The sequence below is a fragment of the Magallana gigas genome, chromosome 6, assembly GCF_963853765.1.
Source record: "Magallana gigas chromosome 6, xbMagGiga1.1, whole genome shotgun sequence".
NCBI classification, from domain to species: Eukaryota; Metazoa; Mollusca; class Bivalvia; order Ostreida; family Ostreidae; genus Magallana; species Magallana gigas.
Genome location: NC_088858.1, coordinates 40,686,545 through 40,705,345, shown reverse-complemented (window position 1 = coordinate 40,705,345; position 18,801 = coordinate 40,686,545). Strand labels below are relative to the sequence as shown.

General features: G+C 32.3%; 3 protein-coding genes across 13 annotated transcripts in view; 2 read left to right on the top strand and 1 right to left on the bottom strand.

Annotated features, from left to right (window-relative positions):
• LOC105330768 (uncharacterized) overlaps positions 1–13,398 on the top strand; it is a 171,858-nt gene extending 158,460 nt beyond the window's left edge. Inside the window, exons 1-6 of one of the 11 annotated variants that reach the window (XR_010714594.1) lie at positions 2,468–2,627; positions 2,858–2,928; positions 6,973–7,141; positions 7,983–10,329; positions 10,951–11,081; positions 11,198–13,398. The gene's annotated coding sequence lies outside the window, so the exon portion shown is untranslated. Of the gene's footprint in view, positions 1–2,467; positions 2,628–2,857; positions 2,929–6,972; positions 7,142–7,982; positions 10,330–10,950; positions 11,082–11,197 lie in introns of those variants that run through there. The other 10 variants (XR_010714592.1, XR_004601385.2, XR_010714593.1 and 7 more) reach the window with 10 other exon arrangements.
• Positions 1–18,801, bottom strand: part of LOC117680356 (mucin-2-like) — a 100,190-nt gene that overhangs the window by 54,911 nt on the left and 26,478 nt on the right. The window lies entirely within an intron of this gene.
• On the top strand, positions 16,249–18,626 carry LOC136276177 (uncharacterized). Its single transcript, XM_066087324.1, has 3 exons — positions 16,249–16,571; positions 16,824–16,892; positions 18,149–18,626. Exons 1-3 carry the CDS (start codon positions 16,307–16,309, stop codon positions 18,619–18,621), a joined length of 807 nt encoding a protein of 268 aa, XP_065943396.1. The 5' UTR covers positions 16,249–16,306; the 3' UTR covers positions 18,622–18,626.

Below are 18,801 nucleotides of genomic sequence, written 5' to 3'. Positions count from 1 at the left end.
ACAAAAGTGAATTTCTCTGTGCTTTATATATATATATATATATATATATATATATATATATATATATATATATATATATATATATATATATATATATATATACATTGTATAAAATAAATCTTAAAAATCTTCCTTTCAAGAACCAATTGGCCAAATTAGCTTACACCTGTGTGGTGGAAGCATTCTCAGGTAGTATAGATTAAAGTTGCGAAAATCATGACCCCCTGGGTAGGGTTGGGCCACAATTGGGGTAGAACTTTTTTATAAGATAATTATAATAGAGTAAATCTTAAATATCTTCTTCTCAGAAACTAATTAGCCGGAAAAGCTGAACTTGTGTCAAACATTCTTAGGTAGTGTAGATTCAAAGTTTTGAAAATCATGACCCCCCCCCTGGGCAGGGTGGGAACATAAAAGAGGTCAAATTTTTACAAAGGAATATATAGAGTAACACTTTAAAAATCTTCTTCTCGGAAACCAATTGACTAGAAAAGCTTAAAGATGTTTTTAAGTATCCTTAGGTAGAGTAGATTCAAGTTTGTTAAATCACGACCCTCGAGGATAGGACGGGGTCACAACGTGGGGGGGGGGGGCAAAAATTTATATAGGAATATTTAGGGGAAAAACTTTAAAAATCTTTCTCTAAAAATCCATTCGCATAGAAAAGCTGTAACTTTAGTCAAAACAACCTCAGACAATGGAGATTCAAATGTGTTGGGCCTTATTGGGGATCCAATTTTAAAAAGGAAATATTTTAAATATTCACGAAAGCTGAAATGTTGTAATATATATTTTTACTTATATGCAATCATTTTGTCAAATTTCTTATTCGTTAAAATTGTTTAGACTTTTGCCCCATGACGATTTTTGGGGCTCACAAGGGGTTCAGAGTTTGATGAAGGGTTATATTCCATATATAAACAATTGTTCAGGATCTTTTGAGAACTGCAATGCTCAACATGTGATATGACTATAAAATCATCCTGTTAGAAAAGGGACTAATGACAATAAACATAAGAATATCCAGGAGGAAAAATTGATTTTTATTAATACAGGATCTACACGTATTATACTACATGCGCATTGTTAGTTGGAATTATGACTCCATTAAGCTGATTTTTATCATACAGTTTGCTCCTCAGGTCAGCGATGTGGCCCATGAACCTCTTGTTTGATGCCCCCTCGATGAATGGTACTCCCAAGGTTTCCCATGTATCAGTTAACCCTTAGTTATTAAAGAAAGTAAGTCGGCGCAGTCTACTGATAAAGAATCTATAAAATACTCAAACTAATAATATGGATGACTTAATCAATTGACCTGCATGTTCTCTATTTGGAGAATCTAGCTTGTCAAAACAGTTGCCTTTTATTTCTAATATATATTGCAAATTTTACACAAAATGAAGCAATTTATATGCTGCAAAGTGGTAAACGGAAGATTCAACGTTAAACTGTCCCATTTATCAGATACTTTGAGACCCCTTTCCCGAGATTGCATATACATGTAGATAGTAAGATAGAAGTCTCCTTTAATGGGGTATAAAATGGTATTGTTATATACACTCTTTATTGATATTTGAAAAAGAATAGCTGAAACTTAGACGAAAGTACTCGATATAGAAATCGCAATCAATCGTGCGCACATTTTTTGGTTCTAAAGAAGCCTGTCAAAAACGTTTTTAAAAAGTTAACAGACAACTTGATGGAGCGAGGCATAAAATCAGAAAAAAAAGATCACTTATTCAAGGAGCATAGAATCATTCTGTGAATATTATGAGGTGATCAAGTACGGTCGGGGGTGATCAAATCCAATAAGGCCCGAATGGCTTTATGATAGAGTTGATCACGCCGGACCGTATTTGATCAACATAAAATTCAAAGAATGATTTTTTTTATATATTTATTATTTTCAGCAATCGTTCTATTAATATCAGAGAAAAAAACACCGGAACACGTAAATATTAAGGTTTTATCTCGGATGAGCTAAAGATCAAGAGCATCCCAATTTAATACAGGTGAGATCAAGATACAGAGCACCTCCCTCTCCCGAATTAAATCTCCAGGGAAACTGCACAAGAAGTTCATGCAACACCTTGTAGGACCGTAACAACAATCTGAAAGTTGGATGTTTGTCAAAGTTCTGCTGAAAAATCTGTACAAAAAAAGCTTTAAAAATCTAATTGGTAGGAAAAGAATTCTATTATTTTCCTCCCAACAGACAACCAGAAAAATTATAAAAAAGTACATTGGGGGTTACTCAACAAATTTCCTGTATATTTTTTTTTAAAGTGTAATTGATACATACAAGTGTCCTATATATAAGTGGGATTGATAAACACTTGTTATCCGCTAATAGGGTGAATCGTGTAAACTGTTAGACTGTAGTACATTACATATTAGTTCTACATGTTTACACAAGCCATCTTTGTAATCAGTAAGTATCTGTGGTATGCTACATCCAGGACAAGATATAGCGGTATTTGTTACTCATCCTTCCTTCCTCCTTTATGAAAAAAAAATCAGAAAACAGTGAGGGTCTTTCTTCATTTTACCAGAGCATCGATGATTTTAACCAAAGAACATGTCTCGCTGGCATGGAACTTTGCTTCTTGCTGTTGTGTTCACAGGTCAGTTTCACTTTTTTGTGTACAATGCAAGAAAGAGTAAGAATAAAGTAAAGTTATGTAAGATATTTTAGTGCTAGGCCGTTTACAATAACTTATAACCAGACGAATCACATAATGTTTTTTTATTTGTTATTCAATGTGGCTTGGAGATTTTACTCAATAGAAAAAAAACCCCATAGTATTCAAAGCTAGGTTCTGCACCTAAAAACAACTATTGTTTCTTTTTTAAGCTCACAGTTGTGATGGCAACGACTCAAACAGAACTGAAGTTTTAAACATAGGGGATACGTTAACGTCAACAGTTAGTAATATTTATAAATATATGTTAAGACCTGGGGAAATTACATTGCAAAGTAATGATTTACATCAATACTCCATGAATTAGAGCATTAAATAACAATTACCATTACTTAATCTTATTGAAGTAATGCATTACATTATCATCACATGAGTAAAGTAATGCATTGCCATTACCATTACAGCATAGTGCCATAAATGAGTCAACTTTTTTAATGGCTGCCATTGTTTTTAAATAAAGTCAGCTTACCTGAATTCGCTGCCAGTCCTCCAAATGAACTCTTATCACTCTAATATTTTGTAATGTCGCCTTTCTGAATCAGTACTTCTCTACATCTTCTTGGTAGACTTGTGTACAATTTTTGAATGTAAAATAATGGAATTTCTTTCAAAGCCTTAGTTAACTGTGTTTTTAGGTCATTTACATTTCGGATCAGGTAAAGTCTATTTTTTATTTTGTTTTTCATTAATAGCCAAACATTTTCGATTGGACTCAGGTCAGGAGATTGGGGAGGCCAGCTTATCTGTGGTATTCTGTTCTGATGTTTCCAATTTTCAGATTCATTGGACCGATGACATGGGGCATTGTCATCTTGAAAGTACCATGTATTGTTGCCAAAATGTTTGACAACAACCTGCCAAATATTGTCATCAAGTGTTTGAATATATTTCTGAGAGTTCATATTTCCATTTACAAATGCTAAACTTCCTACCCCATAGTATGTTATACATCCCCATACCATTATTTTGATAGTAGCAGACGACATTGGTGCAAAATGGCCCAAACACTCGGGTCTCCATTTTTCCGACGACTTTCTCCAGACTTTAAACTTTCCGTCAGGTTTAATAACAACCATCAATTCATCTGTAAACATCACCTTCTTCCACTGGTTATTAACAGTCCAGTGCAACTTTCCTCGGCACCAAGCTATGCGTTTCTTTTTGTTTACGTTCCGAATTCCAATGGACTTCCTCGAAGATCTCCTTGTATATCCCAGCGAGTGGAATGTTCTTTGTACTGTGCGACGAGAAACTTTAATAGGTGTACTGTTATTAAAATCAGCAGTAATATCTTTCAAAGTTGTCCTACGAGCATTTTTTACTAGCCTGGAAAGTGTCCGTTCTCCTCCGACAGTTACGAATCTCGGTCTTCCCTTTCGCGGCCTGTTTTCTACATTTCCACGTTCCCTCCAACGCTTTAAAAACTTAGAAATTGTAGACTTGTTTATGTTTTAACTTTCAGATATTTCTGACGCCCTGTGTCCACTTTCTATAAGTTGTATGATCACTTTTTTAGTGTCGTCTGACATTTCATTACCGTGTTTTGCCATTTTGTAAACAAGCGGGAAGTGTAATAATAAAATTGAATTCGATACGGAAAATTCCGGAAATAAAAGTTCGTAAGTGTTACTCCCCTTAGATCATAAAAAAGATAAGTGTGACATCGTTTTATTGTCTAAAATGTAACTTCGAAGTTCTGAGGCGACGCTAATTATTGCGCGCCATTAAAAAAGTTGACTCATTTATGGCACTATGCTGTACTTTGTGAAAATCAATAGAGCTTGAATTAGGTAAAACTAAATTAATGAAATTAAGAGATTATAATATGTGAAACACATTTTAGAGGGTTATGGTCACAATTTTGGTCTCCATTTTAAATATTCACAATGCTTCAGTAAGGCATTTCTAATAGTAAACCGAAATTTGATTGTCAGTCGTCGAGTGAGATTCAGAGCTCACAGTTCTTTGTTATGCAAACAAAGGTCAGGCCATGTTTTGTTTACATTTTTAGTTTTCCCGGTGTAAAATTAAAATGAATGTGAAAAGTGAAAACATACTAGGAACCGTTACCTATTTTCAGAACTTATCAGCAGAGAAAAAAATCAAGTTAAAAAAAGAACTTTTATGGTATAATTATGAAACCAATATACACAAAAACATGGCACGAACCTTGTTTACATGCATAACAAATGATTGTGAGCTCTGTATCTTGCTTATAAATCTCAAATTTTGGTTGATTATAAGAAATACATTACTAATGCGTTGTAAACAATAAGAAAAGAAAAATTAAATTTGACAAAAATCGTTACCATGTCCCATTTACAAATCTACAGTTTCACGTTCACTATCAGATTTAATTCTAATGATTCATACAAGATAGCTGTTGCATTTTATGATCATCAAAGTTTCAAATGTTTCACTTTTTAACTGCATCCAGCTATACTAAATTAACAATATACAGGAGCACCGGAAGCTTCGACTGAAAGATACTGTTTGGGCATCTTTGTTAACGTAGGATAATTTTAAGTGTTCATTTGTTTTCAAAAAAGAAAAAAAGAAAAAAAAGAAGGGGGTCAGCACATGACTCCAGAGTTAGCTCTTCCGGATAAAGTTGCACAGTTGTGTGCTTTCAGATATGTCATGCATCTCCATGCAAACCAGTTCAGTGAATGGTTGATGAACACAGCCAAGAGTAGGGGAGTGGTGTGTTAAGCACTTCTTGATTATTACGAGGGCACTGTGTGCTGTTGACGCATTCTTCACATTAACAGATTTATTGAACGCACAACTAATTAGAGTACTTTTTAATAATGATTAGAAACTTTTAATAACAAAACAATTGTATTTCCTTGTGTCTTTATAACTATTAGTATTTTCAGTTTAATAAATGGATTTTCAAATATATTTTCAATAATACAACTAAAATATTTTCATCTTATTATTAAGAATTAGTTCTTTCGATGAGGAATGTTCGACAATTAATGAGACATTTTATTAAACTCCCTTGGTAAAAAAGATAAACCAGTGAAATTTCCTAAAAAATTCAACAAGGATGCCGTTTTATATTATAAAAAAATTCCAATCAATGACATCATTAGATCATTCCTTGTATGCCGACAAACATGTTAACGTCCAATGGTCCGGAATTAAGGCAAATTCACCGCAACATCATTAACGTGTGTCCATACTCCTATGTTTTGAACACCTTGCAAACAAACGGAAAACGGGAACTATTCCTTTTTTCATTTTATGACACCAACATATATGTATTTTTTGCATTCTTGATTTTTGTGGAAAAAATCGAGGTAGTTCTATTATTTATTGGTAAAACGTCTCTTACAATTATTCTGACAGTGTACATAAATGTAATTTAGAACTGTTGACATCAATTTTTTTGTAAAAACTATTAATATTTAGTCCTTTTGTTATAGTTCTGGTTAAACAATAAGTAATAAAACCCACCTTTAAATGAAACCCTTGACTCCTTTACCTTCTATAGTTTTCTAGGCCTGAAAAGGTCTTCTTTCCGAAATGTTCATGCCTAGAAGATGTTTATTTGCTGCGCCGCCTTGAGGTCAAACTTCAATAAACCCTCGTGTTCAAATTTCGATTGTTTGGTAATAATATTTTTGTACAAATGTGAATTATAAATCTCTACAATATGAGTTCAGCAACGATTTAGACGCGCATTGTGGATGGCTGTGTATCTATAATAAAACTGAATGGACCTAAATGGGCTGAAACTTCTCCATTGCTATCCCTATTTCAGCTCAAACACTGGTGAAACTTGCACAAAAGCTAGTCATAACAAATAACAAATTGAACATATAAAATTTTATTTCCTCTAGTATTAATTGCTGGTCCACCGACACTTAGATAGTAGTTGTTAATTTTTTTTTAATATCCGAGCTTATGCCTGCGTCGGGTACCTACCTACGAATTGTGTATGTACCGTCATAAACAAAATGTTAACTATTTTTTAATATTACTTTGCTCAATATTTGTTTGGATTCTTTTTATGTTTATGTTAAATTTACCAAAATTCGTCTCTTAGAAAGGGAAATTTTTGTGTATTCTCAATAATTTTCGAACACACTTCGTACTTTAAAATAGTTTTAATCAAGTACAATTTCAGCCCTTTAACTCAATTTAAAAATGATTATGAATAAATAAGCATACTAACGCAAAGTAATGCGAGAGAGAGAGAGAGAGAGAGAGAGAGAGAGAGAGAGATAGTTATAAAATATCTGTTGTTTTTCTAACCCAGGAAAAGACAAATATTAATACTTGCTACAACGTCAATACCGGTGGACCAGTTGAGTTACCATGGACAATTAGAGGCACCAATGATGGTGGATTATACAGATGTTTTGATATCAATAATCTGAATTATCCAATCGAACCTCCGGATTATTATGTAAAGGTTTTCATACGTCGTAAGTAACTGAGGTAGAAACTAACATAGCAACATGCATTTATTTTATAGCTTCTTTAGTGCTATGTACACCTCTTTTGTTGCAAGTATTAAACTTTCAACCTTTTCCAATTGTTATATTGTTTTGGTTTAGTTTTCGGCTGGAGTGTATTGTTGAGAGTCCAGCTAATGTGTTTTTAGTCTTGCATTTAAATGATAGTAATTTAAATTCATCTCAGCAAATTAAATGTTTATATGATGTCATAATAGTTTATATTACATTACACATTCATATATATTAGGATACATTATTTTCACAGAAAAATGAAAGAGGAATGCCAGGTTTTAAAAAACAATATTTCTAATTTTTCAAAAAAAAGTTGTGTTTGTAAAGGCGTAGATATCACAAGGCTAATTTTCCTTTTCATGAAATTATTTTGGTAACCCACTCGGAAAAGTGATGCTTTGAATTCATTAGAGCGATTTTTACAAATTCATTGACAGAATAAATATATCTATACTAGGTAATCAAAAAGGTGAGCATCTGTTCCCAGGGCTCATCACTCTTGCTAGTAACTTTGGTGTTGCCCAACAAGACAGTAATTGATGCCTGGCTCCCTTGTTGTAAGAGCCGTGGCCTATATTGTCAATAAAATCATTATTAGGCAATGCTTGTATTGTTATTGTTATTACTCCTGTGATGAAGGCATCTTAGATTAATGAGATATTAACATTCAAAACAAAAGTGTTTTATTTTCAGCATTGCCTTTCATTGTGCATGTTAATTCTGTATTGTGATTTTTTTTTACGGATTTTGAGCTGATGATTTAAATTGTCTATTATTTTTACCTTTTATTTTGAAGATGAAGTGTCTAGTGTAATTGCATCAGGTGATATATGTGCGGATAACAGGTTTGAATTTCATAAATTGTGCGTTGGAATAAAGTTTTTAGAATATTCTTTGAAATGATAATACATGTATTGTGTTATAGAATATGTCATGTAATCACTTCGTTTTAATCACCTAAAAATATTATTCGAGCGTTCTCTCCTTCCTTCTGCAATTGTGAATGATGTGTTATTTTGTTAAACAATGATTGAACAACAAAAACAAAAGTTATTTACGGTTATATATTGCAGGAAACTTGCGGAAATTTTCTTGCTAACCATTTGGTCTTATAGGCAGGACAAAAAAAGCTTTCGAAAACGAATGGAACATTACGCAAAAAATAATCATTAACTCAGTTGAAACACCTAAGACCTTATAACGAGGTACTCACTCCTTGTAACAAATTAATCATCTTTTTTTATAAGCTAACCTAAGCTCAAACTCAAGTCAAGCTCAAGTGAGCTTTTCTAGTCACCTTTTGTCCGGCGTCCGTCTGTCCGTTTGTTTGTCTGTCCGTCCGTAAACTGTTTACATTGATGGCTTCCTCTCAAAAACCAATGTTCTAATTTCAAACTTGGCACAGAGAATTACTGGGTAATGAAAATTTAACTTTGTTAAAATGAAAGGATGAACCCCTCTCTCAAAGAGAGATGATTAGGAATCTGTTGATATTTTCCAAAAATATTCTTATTAATTAACTGGCCTGAAAATTTGAAATTTGTATGGAAGCATCATCAGGTGGTGTAGATCCAAATTCGTTCAAATCATAAGGAGGTAAGGCTGGGCAACAATTAGAAATTGAAATTTTACATAATAAGATATAGAGAAAATTCTTTACACAGAATTAAAAGGAAAAAAATCTCAGTTGATCAGAAAAGCTGTAACTTGTACAGAATCATTTTTAGGCTATATATACTAGTATTCAAGTTGTTCAAATCATGATCCCCGGGCATAGGATTTGACCCTTATGGGTTGGGGTATGATATGTTTAATCATTCTCAAAAACCCAAATGTATTTTATATTAATAATCCATTTCCAAAAGGGGCTCAATATTAAAATAAAAATATCTGGAGAGAGATTTAAATTTGTGAATGAGGATAATTTAAGAAACCTTTTAATACTGATCCTGAATTAATTTCAATGATTCCAAAGTAGCTGTCAATGTCTGGGTTCATTTTCTGTCCAGAGCTAGATTTAGGTGAATGAGAAGTTACATAAGAGACCCCCCCCCCCCTCAAGTTAAATCGACAATATCTTCTTAAGAAACGATAACGTGTTGAAAATAATATGATTATGAAGTATATATTTTTATTGTTCTTTATCTTAATTTCTATTTCGAAACGATAAACTGTAATTCTTTTCTATAAAAAATGAACTTAATATTCGATGTAACTAGATACTCATTTATATTAACAACAATACCAGTATTTAAGATGTAATTGATTCGTTCTTACGAAAAAAAAAACTAACTCGTTATAACGCGGTACTTACTCATAATTAGGTTCTTAGATTCTTAGACCCTCAGGTATTAATTTATGAATTTATATTTATATTATATCCCCAAATTATGCCATTCTTTGACCAATTACCGTTCAATTTTATGTAAATAAGTTATAACTTGTGTATGCGATTCATTGATTTCATTTAGCTCTTCATATTCAATGTGCTTAACAATTATGGAAGGAGCGAGTACAACTCTTTGGTGCAACGCAACTGATGGCTACCCAACCCCTATAGTGAGATGGTTTATACGTGAAATCGACGAAATCAGATACAAAGGCATAAAATTAAATGTCATAAAAAGATAACGATTTACGTTTTTGTGATTTGTTTGAAAAGACAAAATGTAAATGTGACAAATTCGCATTTTAGCTTGTGTACTCGTTAATATTATATTTGTTCATTTTAAAATACGCTCCATGGAAAAATACATGTAAATAAAAAAAAAAGGAATGTGATAGGTGTTTAATATAGCTACTGTAGCCGCCGACTCGTAAGATGCAAACTCAAAAGTGGCAATTATGGCGGCGTTATCATTGTCGAATATGAAGTAAAATGGAGCATTGATATCGTACATTATAACAAATAGATAAAATAAACAATCCAAGTCACAAATGCAATATCGCCATGTAAAAAATAAAACATGTAGACAAATGAAGTAGTATTTTTTTCACAGACACAGATCTTGGTATTGAAGGACCGTTACTCATTCATAAAATTGCTTATGAATGCACCTCTCTTCTTGTTTGTAAAGTCGGGAATTACATAAATAAAGAAAAGGAATCAACGGTGGAAAAGTTGATAAAGGTTTACGTGGGACGTAAGTTGATGACGTTTTATACATATACAGTATATACTTTTACTGATTCATGAAATAACATGGTTTTTACCCCAATTCTCATTTTTCGACAAGCGGAAAAACAACATTGAATGCTTGAACAGGTTTTGAGTATGGAGCTAAGCTTCATTAAATCTGTAACTTTAAATTTAACATAAGTTTGTCTGCCCATGTTTTGTAATGATTGGAGGAAACTCCATCTTGAAAAAAAGAAATGATTTTAAGTCATGCCATTAAAGACTAAAAAAGGGTTAGAATTTGTGTATGATTTAAAAGTCGAAATTGAATCGGATTAAAATGTGTGCCGGTATGGGAGTCTTCAAAGATTTATGGTGTTTATGAATGGCAAGACAGGAATTTTCAGACATTCGTTAAAGCGTCTCTTAGACCTTTTTCCGATGTGAATTTGTTTATTGTTTTGTAAAATTTCTTATCCTAGTGGTTGTGTCATTCTTCATCATCAAAACAAATTCACAGTTTAAAACTATCTTCAAAAGAAAAAAGTCATTATATATAACAATACTTGATCGAAAATTCAGTTGAATTGTAAATATATTTTTATTCATGAAGAGATACTAAGTTAATAGCTTTGCTTTGTTTTAGGTCAGCCAAATGCTGCCATTACAACTGTTAAAGATGGAAAACTGCAAAACAGTGGCACCAACATATCTATTTGCCCAAGAGATGGAATGGTGTTCAGTTGTGATGTGAATACCTCCCCACCCCCTGACATGGTAATAAGATGGAACATGAGCGATATTTACATCTTAACTTGGAATTCTACTATGAATTCTGTTTGGAATACTGCTGCATATTTTACGCTTTCGTCGAACGTTTCTATTACTTGCAGAACAAAGTTTGAAAGTATTATTCAACATGCTACAAACCTCCCTAATGCGACAATCGAGTGGAAGAACATCGATTTGGATTGTGTGAGTTATATTAAATGCGAAGCGGCCAACATGTTTGGGAAAGATATCAAAACACTAAATCTGATGAAAGGTCAATGCCAAGGCTGACATGATTTCCTACTAAGTCAGTAAAATAGTTTTAGAAAACTACGCCATATTTAGAAAACAATTAAGAAAGAAGAAAAAAAAAGAAAATTTGAAAAAAAGAAAGAAAGAAAAGAAAGAAGTACTTACTATTTGTTTACATGTGTCTTACAGATTGACCGTATGATATATATAAACTTCAACTGTCTACTCTGTCAACTGGTCTACTGTATAATTTTACAAACGATATACAAGAAAGATGCAAAGATATATACTGGTACAATTTAGATAGTGTTCTATGTTCTCTTTGAATTCCATACAAAATAAAATAGATGTTACGGATAAAACAAATCTTATTATTGCATAACCAATGTTTGGGACGTTTCAGATGTCAGTTAAGACATTGTTTCTTTACGCACATTCACTCACTGTATTTTTTTTAATGTAAATATGCTTGGAACAAAATACTTATTGTTGGTTCATGTGATGGTGAAACCTCTGAATAGTTAGATGGTTTGACGTGTACAAGTTTTATTATTTATGCGAGTGTTCCGAGTAAGATGAAAATGTCTTTGAAGTATTATGTGAAAAACATGTTTGGTAAAGAAACTTGTTTTATATAAAAAAAAAACCCACATTTTTGGTTACGTTTATTTGTGTTAACTGCATATAATCTATATGAATTTCAAATATTTCTACTGCATAGATTATTCATTTAAGTACATGTAATACTGTTGAAAATGACCAATCTAAATTACATGTAATTGTTCCCTGATAACTAATAATTCCAATTCAGCCATATTTTTTCGTGTAAAAGCCACGGACTTTTTAAACAAACACCTTTTAAATTAACGCCTGCTCTCTTTACAATAATATTAGTTTTTGTATTTTTGTTGTTGTTGTTTTTTGTTTACAGGCTTTTGTAAGCATTATTTACCCATGTTGTTACATTTTTTAGTACCAATTTTTAAAAAAAATTTAGTGTATATTTTATCATTGACTGGGCTACTTTTTGTCATCTGATTTTTTAAGTTTAGCCAAAATTAATTATTAAATTATCATTATTTAAGCTGCTTGGTCCTATTTTTTTTTTTATCAATTTTTGCGCACGTTTCTAAATGATAGTAATGCTAAGTATGTGTATCATGATAGTCATTGCAGTAGTATGACCGGTCAATATTAAGCCATATTTCGATGAAAAAAGATGATGAAAAATTTGTTCACAAAGCAAATGACTTTAAATAGGTATCGCATTTTTTTTGCATCATATTGGAATTCGCTCCTGACTTCGACGAGGGGATGACTGAAATACGACTTTGACTTCCCTCTTAATAAAGGTCATAATGTTTTAGCAAATCAAAAATAAACCTGTGTACATTTTGTTCACAATTATTTCTGAAGTCTGTGAAATCTGGAGTAAATAGGCAAAAGTCTATATCTTTAAGATATTTGGTTTAAAAGAAAAATTATTGAATACTGTATTAGCCGAAAAAAGTCGGACCATGCAGCTTTAATTTATATTAATATTATCATTATTATATCATACGAAAGTATTATTACGAAGCCGTTTAAAATTTGTAATAAATAAATGTAATACATTCTGGAATTTTCTCTCTATCTGGCTCAGGGCAAAAAAAGTTAGATATGTTTACTTTTGATCTCAGTCTCACATTTACAAAAGGAATAAATAGTGGAAAAGTAAGACTTAGCTAAAAAATAAGCTAGTCTAAGTTAAAAGCCCCAGTCCCTGAATTTTCATTAAATCATTCTGTGAAAAGCCAGCTTCGAAATGCCAGAGTATGTTTTGATGCATTGTTGCATTTGATTCAATATCTACATTTCTCAGTATCCTTTGTGATATTTCACTACAAACTTCATAAAACTAGATTTTATAATGGTCTCTTGTGTTATTCTTTATGATGATCTAACATGAGGGTCTGGGACACTTATCTTAATTTTGTAACGCACTTTCTAAGAATCAATTGTTAGAAGGTATCAAATTCGTAAACGAAGTCTCTTTGTGTTTATTCTGTATATACAATAAAATATGTTCAATTCAAAATGTGTTCTTTTGTGATCTTTGTTAAAATTTAAATCAGTTTCCTGTTCACTTTTCATGGCAACAGATGACAATGAAGCTTCCAAAATGTTATAATAAGAACAACTCAACTCTTTTACAACTGAAATAATTATTTACTTTTTCATTCTACGTAAGCCAACCGCCTAAACCTACGTAATGTTCAATTATGACGTCACGTGGCGTAAGAACACACAGTGGAATATCAAAAATTTATCCCATGAGTGATATCCACCGTATAGTGAGATAAACATGAGATAAATTGATTTTAACATATTCATAAAATATATGAATAATGCAGTCTCTTCGTAAGACTGGTGAAATTTCGGTAACCTAAGAAGGGTTTATATCAGTGATGGTTCAGTTTTTAATTGTCGTCAGTTGGTTATTTAGTATGTTAGCATATTGTTTTTATATAAAAAGCATTTAATTTGCAACATTTTAGAGTTATTGAAGGGATCTGTTTAGTTTTAATGTGTTCCTAATCAGAATTATGCAAGAAATTTGTTTGCTTTGAATTTAACCTATATATCCTATATATATATATATATATATATATATATATATATATATATATATATATATATATATATATATATATATATATATATATATATATATATATATAACACGGTACAAATGCCACGTTAAACCAAACCTAATAAAATGTAACATGTATTTCAATACCTGTGGAACATTATTCATACCAGATTTCGTTTGTTTACATTGTAGCTGAAATTGTATATTTAGTGCATCATTATATACCTCTCTTTCTTTGTTTCTCTTCATGCTGTCATTCTGTTATATTTGATTGGTCTAGAAAGTCACGTGACAGGGCGATATCATAGGAATGAAAAAGCCTATATGAGCGTATGATGTAGACAAGTATGATTAAATCAAAAATATTTATTCATTTGATTCTCTATATAAAAAAAAACCAACTTAAATATCTATGATTCGAAATTATGAAAGAAAAATGAGACAGTAAGAGAGGAAATAAAAAAATCAAACAAATTTTAATGTTCAAGGAATATGAAGATTTATTCCCCCAGAAAAACCAAATTTCCCTCGGGCGATGCCCTGGGGAAATATGATTTTTCTCTTATCTCTTATCTTTATCTCTTGTATGGATTACTCGTTCATCAGACTCAATAGTGTTTTTCTGGGTCTACTTCCTTTGTATACTTCTTAAATATAGTGTATTATTACCTAATCAAAGGGATTTTGTTGTTTTATTATAAATTAAATATTTTCGTCTATTTTGTATGTGTATTCAGATTTGAAAGTGATCAATTGAACTGCCGGTTAATAGACTGGTGAAATTTCGGTAACCTAAGAAGGGTTTATATCAGTGATGGTTCAGTTTTTAATTGTCGTCAGTTGGTTATTTAGTATGTTAGCATATTGTTTTTATATAAAAAGCATTTAATTTGCAACATTTTAGAGTTATTGAAGGGATCTGTTTAGTTTTAATGTGTTCCTAATCAGAATTATGCAAGAAATTTGTTTGCTTTGAATTTAACCTATATATCCTATATATATATATATATATATATATATATATATATATATATATATATATATATATATATATATATATATATATATATATATATATATATAACACGGTACAAATGCCACGTTAAACCAAACCTAATAAAATGTAACATGTATTTCAATACCTGTGGAACATTATTCATACCAGATTTCGTTTGTTTACATTGTAGCTGAAATTGTATATTTAGTGCATCATTATATACCTCTCTTTCTTTGTTTCTCTTCATGCTGTCATTCTGTTATATTTGATTGGTCTAGAAAGTCACGTGACAGGGCGATATCATAGGAATGAAAAAGCCTATATGAGCGTATGATGTAGACAAGTATGATTAAATCAAAAATATTTATTCATTTGATTCTCTATATAAAAAAAAACCAACTTAAATATCTATGATTCGAAATTATGAAAGAAAAATGAGACAGTAAGAGAGGAAATAAAAAAATCAAACAAATTTTAATGTTCAAGGAATATGAAGATTTATTCCCCCAGAAAAACCAAATTTCCCTCGGGCGATGCCCTGGGGAAATATGATTTTTCTTGGAGAAATAAATCTTCATATTTTCCTCACCATCATGCAATAAATGTATATTGTTGAATTATGGTTTGAAACAGAGATGCTTATACAGGGTATATATACTAGTGGCAAAGCATAGCATATTACTGATAAGTCGTGCAATGATAGTAAAACGTTGCAAGATTACATGAGACATGTTGAGCAATAGTTTCATGGTCGCACAATACGCGCATTAACAAATGAGATTCATCTTACGAGCTTTAAAAATCGTGCATCACTCTTGCGAGTACACACAACGTTGTACTAATGTTCGTGCGTTGCACTGAGATGATTTGGATCGCATTCGGTCGCGTCTGAATAGTGTGCATGTCCACTATTTTGAGGATACTTGATGCGAGCACTTAAACTCATGCAACGAATGCGAGAGCTCGTGCAATGTATGAGAGAGCTCGTGCGAACCTATAAAAATCCGGTCGTAAAGTGTTGTAAAGTGCGCCAATTGTGAAAGGGGTTTTAAACCTTTGGTATTTATTAAAAGCTTTAAAAGAAATAACACTTTCCGTTTCTAAATTTTCAAAAGACAAGTAGACATTGTTAATGCAATAATGTCATACACAAATGCCAAACATATCTATTTAATTCATGAATGCATGTTTAAGAAAATTTTCCAAAAAAGAGATACAATTTGATTATCAGAATAAATCAATGGATTTATGATAAAGACTATAGTAGCGTAATATATGTGTCATTGACTATTTCTTATCTATATATTACGAGTCACGCTGTTATTGCATCGTTATAACTTTCTGTCTACGATGCAGTTTTGTTGGCTAACCGTTTTCTTGATCTCGCTGTTGTTTCCGACTCTGAAATGTTACGATAAGCTGGAAAACAGGAACGTGCATGTTCAAACTCGAATTCTTTTGAACGACCCAAATTTGTTAAATTCTCGCATGGAGGCAATGGAAAGAGAGTTGCAGACACTAAAGACAAAACTCCATGCACAGGAGAGTGAAACACAAGATCTAAAGCACCAACTGGAGAGTAGGACCTCGGAACTCTTAGAAATGAAGACATCTGGTAAGATTATGTATTATTTTCAAATATATTTAAAAAAATGAAGCTTTTGTTGATTGTTCATTCGAATTGCGTATGGTATTAGAAAATAAGTTTATAGACCGAAGTAGTATAAAAGGAAAATTAGATCATGTACATGTTGCAAGATTATGTTTGCTTTTGTGTTTAATACGAAGGTATTTACTTTCAAAATATTTCTAATACGAAGGCATATACTTTTTTAATATTTCTTTTCTAATCTGGATCTTTGTATAGGTTCTACATTTGTCCGCTGGGGGAGAAAAACGTGTCCAAATACCAATGAAACATCATTGCTCTATGGTGGTAATTACGTTGGGAAAAAATAAATACTAATAATGAAAGTAAAGGGACATAGGGTGAGTTTGATAGGTTAATTCAGTTTAATAGCAAATGTGGAGTAACTGTTTTAGCTCTAGATAACCATCCATATCTGGGCTTTCCTATCAATTCACCTGAAAAAGTTAATAATAATTAACAAAGTAAATATTTCATATGAATAGATAGGAAAGTTAAGAAATGGAAGGTTATCTAAAGCTTAAAAAGTTACTGTATAGTAGGCAGCTGAGCACATTCGCTCTTTATCTGATTTAACCTACTTAAAGCTAACATGAATTCATAAATACGCATTACTTCCCTTTTATCTCCGACTACCGCCATATTAGTTGTCGATTTCTATTGTTCTGCTCATCGCTACACACCCCCTACATAAGGCCGCATTCAGGAATTTCATACACCCGAACACGTTACTTTGGACGAAAAGACTTGTAAAAACGCGTTTTGAACAAAAATAATATGACAACCACTTCACTGGCAAGATATATCCAATAAACGACGAAACAAGACAGATTGAAATCCAGGTGCAGATACTTCAGAAATTCCTCGATAATTGTAGACCGTTTTCCTGTGTATGTTATAAAATTGCACATGCGCAAACCACACACTGTGGCAGATCTAGCAATGTCAATTATCGCATGGATTTTATAAACGGGGAGTTTTTGTAGGAACGGATAGAAACGTTGTTACTTTCTTGGATTTACTATCATTTAGCTACTGTGTTAGATGTAGTGTCGCCATGGTTTTCAAAAAGATGCAGACGTTATGCACTCTGTATGAATGACACACGTGTTCGATGTGCATGCGGAGTAAGGCAGCACTGTCTGTGCAAAATAATACAGATACCTTGGACATCCTTTCAAAGAATAAATATATTTTGTATTTCATTGATTGTTGTTTTCTTTATTCTTTATTACTACATTTAACTACATGTACAATGTGTAGTTCATGCATTTAGAAGTCCGTGCAACGTGAATGCGTCGATCGAAAAGCAACCGACCGTAACTTTCTCAACCGGTATATATACCCCTGTGGCAGTAGAGGAGCGATCGAAACTAATATGGCGACCAAATGCTTTTATGAATTCATGTCAGCTTTAACTCTCCTTTGTATTTTAAGAAGGAAATCACAAAATTGAATGTTGACAGTTAAATTAATTTAAATTTAAAAATCAGTAGTTCTAAGATTACACAATGTCCGAATATAACGATTTATGGTTATTGTAGGTTTCTCTGCTGGTGGACTGTTTAACGCAAAGGGGAGTGCAACAACAACTCTATGCCTGCCCCATGACCCAGACGCGGCTCCTGCCGGGGTACCTTTCAGTTCGCATTATGGAGTTTTATATGGATCTGAATACGAATTTGGCTTCAAAAACATAGCTTACAATGATGACGTACCATGTGCTGTTTGCTTTAATTCGCAAGCAGCATCGATTATGATTCCGGCAAAATCTTCCTGTCCTTCGAGTTGGACGAAGCAATATGCCGGGTTTTTAACGTCTGGCGGTTCTTACTCAGATCATTATGGCGCGGAATATTTATGTTTGGACGAAAATCCTGAGTATATGACCGATGGCGCCAGACAGCATGACGAGAATGGCAGGCTGTTTTATCCAGTACACGCAGTCTGTGGGTCTCTTCCTTGCCCGCCATACCAGAATTCCCAAACCATAGCATGTGTGGTCTGTACCAAATAAGGCGCAATTATGTGATTAAAAAAATCATAATGTTTGTTGTATTTTTCTCATTCAGGTTTTTTTTTTATATTGATCTTAAAATTTTGAGGTAATTTCCCCTGAAGTTTTTATTGGTGTCATCGTGTTAGTTCAGAAATTAAAAAAAACATTTCTATTTTTAATTTCTCCTTCTCAAGAATT